Raw genomic sequence first — 14,387 nt, forward strand, 5'->3', positions numbered from 1 at the left:
CCTGTCGTCCTCTCTGTCTCCCTTATTGCTCAATGAAGCATGGTGCTGGAGTGGCTGAACAGAAAAATGTACTGAACTTCTAGGCAAATACTGCCAGTGGCGGTTCTGTGTACATAGTGGGATATTAACTACCGGGGTCTATTTTAATGATCTTAATACTGACACTCTGCTCTATTGTGGACCATATTACTATTGTTTATTTTAGCAATGTTAATATAGGTGTACAAAAAAACAAAGGTTAATATTACATTTTAAAAATAACATTGTTTAATATAGAGTTAACAGACTGCAGCATTTTGATTAGCAGCATTTTAGATTATTACAACAGTACACTTTTCCTAATCTGTTATTTCTTCCAATAACTGTTAAGGTGCCTTGCAGCGTGAATAGGTATCTTGGCTCCTCCATTACAATTCTATTGCAGGACTTTTTTTCTTGACCTTCAGCAAGGTTTGAAAAAAATCTCTGCAATGGAAAAGAATGAGAGAGCCAAGGTGCCCTACCCCTGCATTACTGTATCTCATTGGTATATAACTGTTTGAGACAGAAGAGTTTTCAGACCAGCTTCAGAGTGTATGTGATTAAAGCCTCTTTTACCGTAGTCCTAGCACTGTTTAAGGATCTATCACAACTTAGTGTCGTTTTCCCTATTTTTTTTTTAATAAACTTTCTTTGGCTTACATTTTTGATCACTTTAAAAAGAGTAAGGTGCTTCAAGTGTAATTTTAATGGATTCTTTCATATCTGTTAATATTGTATCATTCAGAGTGATGCTGGGTTCTGTTGCTTCAGATATAATATTTCATCTCTAAATCAGCCTTTTATTGGCTTTGCACTTATAGAGATTTTAAGTACCGGTGTCAGAGAATATATGTTTCCCCTGAATATTTGTACCCCCAAGGGAACAAACATTTGGTCTCACCAGTGAACATTTGTTCACTGGTGGGACCAAATTATGCATGTATAATGGTAGCAAATTGGAGCAATGTTCACAGGCTGTTATCATGTATTATTGTAGTCAAGACTGGACCTGTCAGAGAGAACTGGGTGGTACAAGTTTAAGGTTAGAGTTAGGATTAGAGTTAGGGTTAGGGAAAGTGGTCTTAGAATGAAGGTTTTAGTTGAAAGTGCATGGATATAGACTTGTATGCAAAGAATGAATACTTTTGTTATAAAAAAATAAAAAATAAATAAGGGTGTACAAATATTCAGAAGGGGAACCAATATTCCTGAATATTGGTTCTTAGGGGGAACGAATATTCTCTGGCACTGAACAGACTATTCTATTCAAACTCAGCCCCACCTACACTGTCTAAAATATAGAATAGCTGGGACTGGCAGTCAAAGCAGCTCAAAGCCAGATAATCTATAAGCAAACCAAGAGACAAATTACAGTATAAGAACCTAGAACCACTCATAATGACTGTGAACACCATAAAGCAGAAATCGAAAATGTAAAAAAAAAAGTAAAGCTGCTTACTCTTAAACAAAATGGCTGATAAGAAAATACTGGAGTAAGAGAGATGTAAAGCAAGCTGCAGCAGTTTTAATAAAATGTCTTTAATAAAATTCAGAATGATAAAGGATTACCTCAGGCTTGTCAAGTGTATTTTTATTTTGTTCTTAATTTGAATTGTTTTTATTTTACAGAAATAGCCCAGATTTCCTTTTAATTCAGCCTTTCTCATCAGCATTCTTTGTAAAAGCTTGCATAAAATAAATTTTACAAATTAAAACTTCTGTTACCAACGTGGGTGTTTTTTTAATTCACAGGCTCCTTTTTCATGGGATTTTCAAAAAAAATAGACATCAACATTTTTTTGTGATTATACTGTATTCAAATAGGATGTTGTTTACCACAATCACTAAATGTGCATTTAAAGTCAGAGTCACTACAGCTACAGTAGTTTGTGAACAGTGACAAAATAAAAGTTTTCTGAAGACAAGACAAACAGGCATACATTCTTTATTCTGTATTCTGGATGCAGCTCGCTGGTAAATAAATAGTTTGCTTAGAAGATTGAATCACATCTGTGGTCTCAGAGATTAACTGACTGCGGCATTTTAGCCAATTCCAAATACTTACCAAAAAACATATAAAATGTGTTGGCTGTTTGAAGGTAAGTGTTAAGGCTACTACCCTCTAGACACATTGGGACAAGCAAAACTGTGCAGCAATGCGACAAAATGAATAGAACCTATACTTTTGATAAGTCTCTTTCACACCACAGGCGACCTGACAGGTAACGTGCGGGCAAAAACTGGAGCGATATAAAATAAATAGGATTGGATTTTTGTAGTTTGTCGTGCGACAACTAGGGCATTGAGCAATCAGAGAACAGCTTCAATGCACGTGATCCAGCAGGGTGAAGCAGCATCCAGAATATGGAGGAACAAATAATACTTGCCAAGGAAAAATACCCAGAGTTTTATGACAAAGATCATTGTAATTATAAAGATACTGATTTTAAAGATAATATATGGCTATCCATTTTGAAGACTTTATAAGCCTGGTATATATGATTTATTGCCATATATGTTGAAATACCGTCAGAGAAGACGCTCATAATTACTACATCATATTGACGAATATGTACCAGTCTTTATCATAGTTTTGTCAATAGCAATTTGTAATAGTTTATAGATCTGGCAGTTTTGAAATCTGTCGCATCGCCTCTGCGTCACTTCTGGTGTGTGTGGTCATGTTGCTGCGAAAGTATCTTGTCACCCAATGAAAAATCGCATCATGCCTGGTGTGTGGCAGCCTTTACTTGAATTGCTCATAAATTCTACACCTAATACTTTTTACCACCTCATCACTACTGGCATTCACACTCTGCATTGCCCTAGCAAAACTTCAAATCTGTGATAAAACTTCAATAAATTAAAATCTGTGATAAATCCTTTCACGTGTAGCATCCAGAATATGAATCTCTGTTCATCAGGTTTCTCTGCTGGTAAGATTAACAGCTACTAGTACATAAATTATGCAGGGATTGCAGAAGGCTCTTTTTCTCTGCATGCCACATGCACATGCTTTTTTGGCATAATAATTTATAGTACATTGGTTAAGGAATGATAAAACAGCACCACAGGCTGGACTAGTGAGTATTTAACTGTGGTTCAGGAACATAGTAAATCGATTTTCAGCAATGTGAAACTTTTTCTGGTACAGCAGTAAATGAATTAGCTGCCAAATTTTGAAGGATCTCGTAGTTAAATATGGCATGAGTGTTACTTTAGAACAGAGCATATGGTATTTGGTTAAAAAAAGGATGAGCTGCATTCAAAGTGTATATTTATTTAGCAAAAACACAAATTAAGAAAACACCTTTTTGGGACCTTGCATGTGAAAGCTGGGCTTTTCCAAAGATGTTTGCCTTTTTGTCAGCTCATTTTAGCACTACTTTGAGGCCAGCCCATACACTGTGTGTATGAAAAAGCTGCATTAACAATTTCAGAGATTGTTAATAAGTGGTATACAGTATGTATGAACAACAGGGGCAGTCTGCATGTAGCCTGTCTGAGTGCAAATGAATTGTGAATGTACAATAGGCCAGGAGGAAAACAGAAGGCTTCTCTTCCCTTCATCCTTTGAGCTGACATAACATTGGTCTCCAGGAATGTCCAGTATCACAGCATTGACTTCCCAGGTCTTTAATAATGCCTGATGCTAGCTGCGGATTATAATGGCTATCATTTTAGAAGCAGACATTTTCAGAACAGGTCACAGCAGGAGGCAGGGAGGAGCCTAGGATTCTTCATGTCAGGTCCATAGGATTCTACTTGCAGTATTTTCTGCCAGCAATGACAGAAGCTGGATAAGTGTTTCTAGTACAGTTTTCAAGTTAAGCGTGCTAAGCTACTTTTTCTTTACCTTGAGCTACCGATACATTTCTGTGGGCTAATCTGCCTTTTGTGACTATTTTTTATTTATTTTTTTACATTGTGTATTTTATGTTCTTTTTAAATTACCATCAAAAAATTTAGGGCTGGCTGCTGTGATTTCAATTGGTCTGGCTTCATTTCCACAATAACACCAGGCAGGGGTAACTTAACACAAAATTGGATGCAGGAACTTTTTCTGCTTCTGTATTGTGGCTGGGTAAAGTTATGTGGCTCTGCCTCATTTGAGAAATCAGTCAGTTTATATAATACATTGCCTGTTTCAATCTTTGAAAAAAAAAGGCCTCTAGTCTCAGTGTATTTCTCCTATCTGCTGACATTCAGAATTGCCCTTTTCTCAAACTAACAAGAAGGCCTGTCACTGGAATTACTATGTATATGGTGCTTCAGAGTAGCTCTTGTATGAACACAGGCTGTACTATAAAACAGCATGAAAGGGCCTCAAGCCCAGTCCAGGGGTCTCCTAGGCCTTATCGATAGATCTGCAGCATTTTCTCTTGACAGTCGCCAGCCTTAGTGTAAGTGTTGAAGGTTGTTCTTAGTTACAGTTTTCCAACATTGTGTCATTAAATGGAATCCAGAGGTAAGCAGTCCTGAGATTGAAAGTTTAATAGAACACCTTTCTAGGGTTATTGCACTTACAATGCACGTTGAAATGAATGTAGAGGATCGGCCCACATGCAGTTATTGCAGTATTTGTATTACGTAATTCAGTAGAATGACCCTGAAATGGTGTATGTTCATGGTAAAAGATTACACTGCAGATAAAAAATAATAATACTTGGAAGCACTGTTTATTTTGTATTGTGGAACATTCCTCCGAAGCACTTGAGAAGAATCACTTACCACCTTGTGTGGAAGGTCCTAATTATATTAACAATTACACTAAAACTCAACAGGTTTATAGTGAATAAATACTTGACTACTCAAACTGTCTCTTCTCTCCTTTGCGCTTTTCATCTCTATTTCCCTTAGAGAGTGACGGGCTGCATTCTCTCAAATGTGAATTCCCCGTCTACAACTCCAGTGATTGGACAGCCACAGAACGAGACACGTCCCATCTACCAGAACACCAACATTACAGACAACAAGCCCACTGCAAGTGAGTTGTTCTCTTGTGTTCTATCCATCCTCTGGAGGGGACATTGTGTCATAAACAAAATAAAGTAGAACCCTCTGTAAAGATATTATTCCTTTGTTAGGCATCATTGCTTCTAGTTATGGACACTTAACTGTCCCCAATACCTGTTGTGTCAGATATGAATAAGTTAATTCTTGTACTCCGACCAAATGTTGGACAGAAGCCTAATCTCAGCCAAAAAAGATTTCTTTAGAGCAGTCAGTTAAGAGCCAAAACATTATAGAAAGAGTCAGAGAAACAGCTATTTTAAAAGCAATTTATTTCAGAGTGAGAGCATTACCAGATGAAATGCTCGTTAAGAATGAATTGCAAAGTAACTTCAAGTCTTTAGACTGAAAAAAGTAAATGATGTGGATAAAGTTATATCTAGCACACACGTCCCCCTTTTCCACCTGGTATTTTATTTTATTAAGAGAAATTGATGCTATTTTAAATGCCCATTTCCTATCTTTTTCTGTACTGTTCTTTCTCCTCTTTTGGAAGTTTCCCATGTTTTTGATTTGGGTCACACTCACACCCACTACTCTGTCAAGTCTGCAGTGGCAGTGCAATGCCACACAGACAGATTGGCTTCCTGCTGAGAGAGCTGAGGATAAGAAGTGTAGCCTCACCTGGTAATGTCAATTAAGAAGGATTGTTTAAAACACATTGGCAGCAGTACAAACACAGTGCATTCACAGTTTTGTATTTGTTTTTTACATGTCAATGTTGGGGAGTAATTCATTACATGTTATGCATTGCTGTAATCTGATTACTTTTTACAGTAACTTGTAACTGTAAAGGTTCCTTTTTCAGGTAACGAAATGTGGTAACAGATTGTGTTACATTTTAAAAAAAAGGACTACGGCTAATGCATAACATGGAAATCAAAAAGCGCTTCAACACCACAAGTCAAACTTTAAATGTCATATGAATGTACTTTTTATATAATCTTGCTTGAAAATGGCTTCAGAGAAGGGAACAAGCTTTTTTTCATGAAACACTTCAATAACAAAACAAAAACCTAAAGTAGTTCATTTTTTCATTAGGCAATTAAACTCTGACTAGCAGGCATCAATGTCTGGTTGATACTGTTGGGAAGACCTGGGCAGCAGTGTGGAGTAGGGTTCAATCCCCGATGGGGACACTGCTGCTGTACCCTTGAGCAAGGTACTTTACCTAGATTGCTCCATTAAAAACCCAACTGTATAAATGGGTAATTGTATGTAGAAATAATGTGATATCTTGTAACAATTGTAAGTTGCCCTGGATAAGGGCGTCAGCTAATAAATAAATAATAATAATAATAATTTGAGGTTTGGGGTATTTAAGTATTGTAATTAAATCCATTTATGTCATAATGCATTCATTCCATGATTGTCTTCTTCCAGTTAAGCTTTTGGGAAAGGTGAGTGAGAGTCTAGGAAAGATCTGCTGTGTACGCCCCCACATTGATCGCTTCACTTTTGTGGGTAAGTAGTAGCAAACTATTAAAAAAAATAAATAAGGGTTGTGGTCTAATTTCAAATAGTGCATAAGTGATAGTCAACTGAAATATTTACACATTAAAATAATAAGATCTTATAAATCAAGCAGTAGAATAATGCCTTTATCATCCAAAACGTTTGTCTGCTTGACTATATTAGTAGAGTTGTTCATTTGAGACTATAGTGGTACAATCACATTGGTGCATTAGCACCTTTATTTATTTAAACTTTAACAACAGTACACTGCCAGTCCCTGTAAGGTCACGAGTAATCAATAGTCATTGTAAGAGCCTGGCTGACATGAAAATCAACAAAAACAAATGGAAATACAATAAAAGACACACTTGTAATCTAACATCAGATTAGACAAGCAAATGGGGTTGAAATTACTATTCTTTTTACTTATGATGGTCAAAAAAGGAAAATATATATTTGATGCTCTCTGTCCCAAATTTCCTACATGTTGATAACGAGTCGGAGTATATATTACGTATAATTTGCATACTCAGAGAGGCTGTTGTCGTACTGATGTGCCTATTTAACTCAAAATAGATATTTTCTTCTTTCAAATAATTGCATGACAACCTACAGAAAATTGTATGTTACTGATGTATCTTCTTTCTGATGTTGCAGATGAGAATGCAAACCTGGGAACAGCAATGAGATACGAGGAGATTGGTGAGAACCAGTGTTTTCTGTTCATTCATTTACTGCACTAATTGTGTCTTATTTACAGCTGTAGGATTTAAAACTGCACAGAAAAACATTTGCAATTAGTAGTGTTTTCATTTTAATTACTAAAAAAAATGAACTTGGTGTAAAAGTACATACTTAAGCAAAATTAAAATTTCAGTGGGTGGTTTAAAGGTACTACAGAAATGTACAATTAATCCATGTTGAATCTCAGCCTCAGTTTCACAACTCCTTAAACTAAACAGTGCTGAAGCTTAAATTAATGAAAAATGTATTATCCTAAATGCAATACCATTACAGAGATGCGTGAATGTATGCTATATCATCCCTCATATATCTTACATGCTAACTGTGCCATCAAATCTGTTGTCCCCAGAGCTGCGCATCCTTCTGCTGTGTGGCAGTGACCTACTTGAGTCCTTCTGCATTCCCGGCCTCTGGAAAGAGAGTGACGTGAGTTAATTTAAGTCGCTCCGCCTCAATAATATACCAAAGGGTGTATAACAATATGTTTACACGTGTGATCAGATTGTACTGTCAATTCAGACTAAACAATATGAAATAATAAACACTAATGGTATGGACTGCTGACCATTGACAAGTACAAGTATTATTATTATTTATTTCTTAGCAGACGCCCTTATCCAGGGCGACTTACAATTGTTACAAGATATCACATTATTTTTACATACAATTACCCATTTATACAGTTGGGTTTTTACTGGAGCAATCTAGGTAAAGTACCTTGCTCAAGGGTACAGCAGCAGTGTCCCCCACCTGGGATTGAACCCACGACCCTCCGGTCAAGAGTCCAGAGCCCTAACCACTACTACACACTGTACAGGTTCAGTTTTTTTTTTGATCACATGTGTTCATACTGGGTTTTTTTTAAGCTTGCTACTGTATTCACTGAATATAAAAATAAAGCCATGCAGCAAAGGCTTGTGATTGGAAAATAACTGTTAAACTTAATGTAATGTTAAAAAAAAAGGATTAGATGCTTCAGATTTACGGTAGGTCTTGTGGTTCATTATTAGGCAAGTGAATGAAGCCCTTGTTTTAAACATGTTTACAGTTCATGTAGAGTACAGGCATGTTACTTAACATGTTGGCATTTCAAGGCTGTATTTGTATTCTTTTTTTTCCTAGATGGAGGTGATCGTAGGGGATTTTGGGATTGTGGTGGTACCCCGTGACAATGCGGACACAGAAAGAATCATGAACCATTCCTCAGTCCTTCGCAAGTACAAGGTGAGTTAAACACACTCATAACTGACTCTTCAGGCACTGTTATGGTGAGGCAGTAATTTAATAGCACTGCAAATTTACCATGGTCATGTTTTATGAGGGAAGAACTACTTGCATTTTAAATGGATTTGCCCACATTAAGTAACTACAGCTATGGCCAAAAGTTTTGCATCACCTAGAATTTTAGGATTGAGACATTTAATTAAAAAAATATGTATATAAGCATAATTTAGATCTTTTATTTAACATCATATAATCGAAGAAACTACAAAATGATATCGCAAAAGTCTACCAGAAGTCAATAGTTGTACAGTATTTCATGTTAGAAATGTCACATTATTCAGCAGGTTTCACACAGACATCAAGTTAAACTAAACCAAAACTGGAACTCAGACTTCATGAAATATTCCTGAAAAGACAATGCCAGACAATGTGTGGATTGAGTAGTAGCCTGAAGCACTTCTAAAGACACATCTTTACATTGTGTTAAAGCAGTATGTGTCATCTGACCCTTCCCTTCTGGTGTCAACTGCTGTATTTTCGACACCTCCAGTATCCCTCTGTAGCTCCACCTCTTTGTTCCCCTGCATTCTGGTCCTCCGTTACTTTGATACCATTGTTACTAATGCAGACCGTCACTGCAAAACTGCAGGAGACATTTTTGTTTTGAATGCTTGGTTCTGAATAGGCAGTTATGTAAAAAGTTGGTTAACACAACATCAGCACTTTGTAATGAGGCACCCAGGGCAGCTAACATGCGGAATACACCCGATATTCAGGATGAGGCAAGGCTTTTCTTTCCAGCAAAAAGTTTTGGGTTTACTATTGATTTTGCTGATGGCATAATGGCGGATTTAAATACTACTTATTAACGTTTCAGCACTACATAGAATAAACATACTGGGAAATGAGGATCCCATTTCTTTCAAATAGACCCCATCATGCATGTTAGTCCAGTGTAATGAACCTGTATTTCAAGCTTTAAGTATGTGTGTTTGATACTAGCTACACAATGTATTCCCTGCTTCCCCCCTTCTCTATGTCAGCACCTTGTAAATAATTTGATTTGTGTACCATGAAGTTCTTGTAGCACCACCACCATCTATTGGGTACAAATTATTGTTCAGCAAAGTGTAAACGTTTGTATGTCCAGGTTAGCGGTATTATCAAAATATGATTGTAAAACTGCTACAATAGATTCATTTGCAGATGAAAAACAATTTTTTAAAGCTGATTTGTTTGCTGTTTACACAGTTATTTTTCTTTTCTGACTTCAGGATAACATCATTGTTGTTAAAGATGAAATGAATCATCCCATGTCTATTGTCAGTTCTACCAAGAGCAGGTAAGTTTAAGTCTAGAAATGAAAATTCTCATGAAAAAAAACATTTTTCCTCTCCCTTACCCTACAAATTTGTACAGTTCCTGTGCTAAGATAAACATTGTTTAGTGAGGGAGATTTATTTTATGTAATGAACAGTTTCACATGCATATGTTTCAGGCAAGGCAGTTCTCCCCATATTATGAAACAGTGAAAATTTATGGTATTTATTGTACAACCTATTTATTAGGTGACTATGAGCAGGAAAGCAGCATGTCACACAGGAAGCAAACCGAAGCGCTTTCTAGCGGAAGTTTCTCATAGCCACATAATGCATAAACATGCATTGGAGCATTCCAAAAGGTTGTTTCATTCACCTTAAGACATAATATTGCTAACATAGCTGTCCCTCCTCTTCCCTCCCACAGACTGGCCTTGCAACACGGAGACGGGCATGTGGTGGACTACCTGAGCCAGCCAGTCATCGACTACATCCTGCAGAGTCAGCTGTACATCAACACCTCCGGATAGAGCCCTCCATTCTCTACTTTCCTGCTTGGGGGTGGCTTCAGTTTCTCTCTCTCTCTCTCTCTCTCTCTCTCTCTCTCTCTCTCTCTCTCTCTCTCTCTCTCTCTCTCTCTCTCTCTCTCTCCCTCGCTCTGTGTAAAACTTATATTCCTCCTGCTCTGCTGCTTTCCATGTACAGGAGCCTTCAGTGTCTCTGTCTCTCCTAACTGTAACATAGCAACAGGGCCTCCCAGGGGTACTGTGCTGAATGAGATGGCACAGAATACATGGATCCGCCCTTGACTAGACTCTTCTTCTTCTGTGCACACAAGGGGCTGCTGGGAGGAGGGCGTGGAAGGAGGGTGCAAGGAATATTCTCCAACGATAAGCTGTTGGCATTTGCTGTACATTTAATACTGTTCTTCTAATGCATGTGTTAATGTGTTTTATTATTTATTTTTGGCATGATTGCTTTTATTGCAAAGTAGATTTATAGTCTGTGGTAAACATATTAGCAAATAACGACCAGGAGGCAATGAGGCGATTAAAATGACAAGAACTGTCTCCTGTTGATTAGTCCATTCTCTATCCACCATTATTGATTCTCAATAATCAAGGTTTATACAGTACAGGGAGCTTGTGAAGCAAACAGGAAGTAAAAAAAAAATTGAAAAGAGCGATGTTGATAAATTGAAAGAATCACTGGTGGACCATTTAAAATGGCAGGTTTAATGGTCTGAAACAATGTCATTAAAAAAAAGTCTTTAATACAAAACTGAAATGATTTATTTGGGATTGCATGGCAGATTTACAGCAATCATTTTCCTAGAGAGATTTTACAATTTGATGGAAGGTGACTTCACTAATTTGTAAATATTTAACCGGGTGTTCGTTGGCTTACTCTGTGTATGTCAAGGGCTAATCTGCAGTTACCTGCTGCCAAATCCTGGTGCTTTGGGTTTCAAGTCAGTCAAAAAATGGACACCTATTCCCAGCAACTGGTGATGCCAAGCGCATCAGTTATCAGATAAATTGATCTTTTTAGTAGCATCAGAAATAGACTTCCATATAAATCATGTGCTCACCAAGTGTCACAGACAAAGCCAAAATTGTTTTAAAAAATACATTAAATATATGGCCTACATTTTTTTTTTTTTTTTTTTTTTTTTTTTTTTTTAAGATCATGAAACTGACAAGAACATTACTATCCTAATAAAAAGCACACTCCAGAAACGGCCAATTTAAGGAGGCCATGTTTAAAAATAGGACTGACAAGCAGGCTGTCTCTCTTGAAAAATAATAACATGAGCTCCTTCAGCTCATGCTTGTTCAGGAACTGCACTGTAAGGAGCTCACAGCCTGGTCCAGACATACAGTAGATACACTCTCTGGAGGACCGTCCCGTTCATGGAAGAAAGCTAACCAATCAGAGTATTCCTTGCCCCTTCGCACTCCACTACCCTCCACAATCTTGCTCTTGGACTCTTGCCACATTAACATTTGCTACTGGGAGTGACTTGAAATCAGTCTTATTAATTTCCATCAGCAGCAGATTGAGTTCAAACCATGGCATGTGTAACCCTGTAGAGCCCCTGGGATCTTTTTAATAATAATAATAAAAAAAAAAAAACATTTGAACAATCACTACCCAGCTTATCCACTACTCTGCATTTAGCTCCAACTTGAGTCATGATGTGATCTAGGCTTTTTTTCTGGTCGCAGGTCCAGTTTAAAGATAGCAGCATGCTTATTAGAAAACAACCAGCTTAGTGCTTTTATGTCTCTGGGTGTATCTGTTTTCTATATTATGTATGTTATAAATATGGACTGTTTGATAAAGAATAATAATTGACATAAGATTGTACAGCAGGGATATTTTACTTGGTGTAAGACATTAAAAGAGCATTGCAGTCTGCAGATTGGATTACATAACTGACAAACAAGTCAAAACAAATACCAGGTAAGATATCTCTGAGAATATCATATTGGCTGAAGCGAAGGAAATGCTAAACCCCACAAAAAAGCTTTTAATTAATAGTGACATTTAAAGGAAAAACAACTAAACAAGTACTGTATAAATCTATTTAAACTGCAGATTGGATTACTCCTTCAGCCCAGTATTACACTATAATCAAGGGCAATGTGGTTTTTGGATGTTTTTCAAAGTGTAACTTCATTAGATTATTTTTCTTTGTTTGTATCGGTACATTGTATAATAAGGCTAGTATTAAAATTATTGACTGCTATTTGTTTTAGAGTGATTCTTCCATTTAGATTAATAAAAGTTAAAAATACCTGCCATTGCTGAGACGTTATTGTTTATTTATTTATTGATTGATTGATTTTCTGTACAGGTTTTGGATTCATATTCTTTATAGGTTTTATATCTGATCTATATCTTGTTACATCAACTTGGTAAGCACCAGTCTTATTCTAAAGTGCACATTACTGAAGCCAAAGAAAAATGTAGACTTAAAATACATATTCTGGATCATATTTCTGGATGGCAAAATAGACATAGGGGTCTATTATAAATACCTTAATATCAACAGATTCAAAGACATGTTTACATTCTAACATGGACCTCTTTCCAATCTTAATGTATATATATTTTTTTTATTTAGAGATGTTTGATCAATACATTTAAAAATAAATAAATAAATAAATAAATAAATACCCTATGGGATTCCATGGAGCGTGATTCATATAAAGTTAATGGGTGGCAGTATTTATAAAAGGTACATGCTGCACAACTGTTCAGAAATAACTGAATAAAGGAGTTGTATTTACCTGGATTATGTTACTGATCAGAGATGTCCTCCTGTGAGACAGTGAGGGATCTCACTATTATCAGACAGCTAATTGTGAGCGACACAAGCGTTGATTGCCATTTTAACTAGGATTCATTAACATTGAAAAAGCAAATGGCAAGGAAAAAATATGTTCCATGGATATGCTAGTACAGTAATATGCAACATAATTGTGGCAGGGCATGAATAGCCATGTAATTACAGTGTATTAACTGGGTAATTACTGCTCTTATATAGAAACTACTGTGCAATTCCATAGAAAAAAAAAAAACATTTTGATACCTGGTGTAATTATATGGTAACACCATGGTACTGTAATGACCATTACAATGAAATTACACACAGCACTGGAAGGTCACAGTAGGTGGGGAGTGGTGTTTTCATTTTCTTAACAGAGTACAGTTTGCTGGGGATACTGCCCCTATATGAATTATATATTGCTTTATTGCAATAATTTTATTGCATTCTATAAAGCTGGATGACACTACCCATGGCTAGCATGGTATTGTGGTCTGATGCATACCATTGCCACTCACAAAGAACAGCTTATCTTATTGGAGCTTTTCTTCAATTCCCCATTTTTTTGATATACACTGCAATTCACTTACTTATATTATAGTATACATTTAATTATATTTTGTTATATATTACTGTATCACCACAATCTGTTACTATGAATACAGCATGAACTTTGGTTCCTGAAATGATCCCTGGAGCTGGCCTTGCTCACCTTGGGTTTTGGTAATGAGGTAAAGGTTCCAGCAATCTCAGGATAACACCTTTCTTAAGTTTGTGGCAGGTTGCATAATTTTTTCACTGCTTCTTCTGTCATTAATTGGCAAAGCGCTGGAAGCAGCATTCCCTTCAGGATGCCACAGTAAACACTATAGGGCGGCTGATCTAACTAATAAGAGTTTTAATTAAACATGAACACAACAGTTGGTAACTCTTGTAAACATCAGGGCAAATGATCTTTTCTTGCAGGTTATTTATAATTTCTGGGATTTTACAGAACACTGAGGATTGGAAAAGAGAGATACGGGCTTAGTAGCATTCTGCATATTGTAGGTGATTCATTAGGGCCATTGACATCATACCTGAGCAATTATAGATGTTATCAAATATATACAAGCTCAAAATGAAAGCAACTCAGAATCGATATATATATATATATATATATATATATATATATATATATATATATATATATATATTAAAAAGAGAAAGACATCAAACTCTGACTCATCCCTTTTAACTTCTTGATGAATTCAAAATACCCTAAAATGGTTACAGCT

At 36.4% G+C, this 14,387-nt stretch overlaps 1 protein-coding gene across 1 annotated transcript in view; it reads left to right on the top strand.

Moving 5' to 3' along the window:
- Window positions 1-12,583, top strand: part of LOC117402516 (nicotinamide/nicotinic acid mononucleotide adenylyltransferase 2) — a 47,979-nt gene extending 35,396 nt beyond the window's left edge. Inside the window, exons 5-11 of the mRNA XM_034003741.3 lie at window positions 4,882-5,008; window positions 6,418-6,498; window positions 7,147-7,191; window positions 7,583-7,659; window positions 8,356-8,457; window positions 9,732-9,799; window positions 10,204-12,583. Coding sequence (XP_033859632.1) covers window positions 4,882-5,008; window positions 6,418-6,498; window positions 7,147-7,191; window positions 7,583-7,659; window positions 8,356-8,457; window positions 9,732-9,799; window positions 10,204-10,306 — 603 coding nt within the window. The 3' untranslated portion in view covers window positions 10,307-12,583. The remainder of the gene's footprint in view (window positions 1-4,881; window positions 5,009-6,417; window positions 6,499-7,146; window positions 7,192-7,582; window positions 7,660-8,355; window positions 8,458-9,731; window positions 9,800-10,203) is intronic.
- Window positions 12,584-14,387: the final 1,804 nt, after the last annotated feature.

The sequence above is a fragment of the Acipenser ruthenus genome, chromosome 10 (genome assembly GCF_902713425.1).
Source record: "Acipenser ruthenus chromosome 10, fAciRut3.2 maternal haplotype, whole genome shotgun sequence".
In the NCBI taxonomy this organism is placed as follows: domain Eukaryota; kingdom Metazoa; phylum Chordata; class Actinopteri; order Acipenseriformes; family Acipenseridae; genus Acipenser; species Acipenser ruthenus.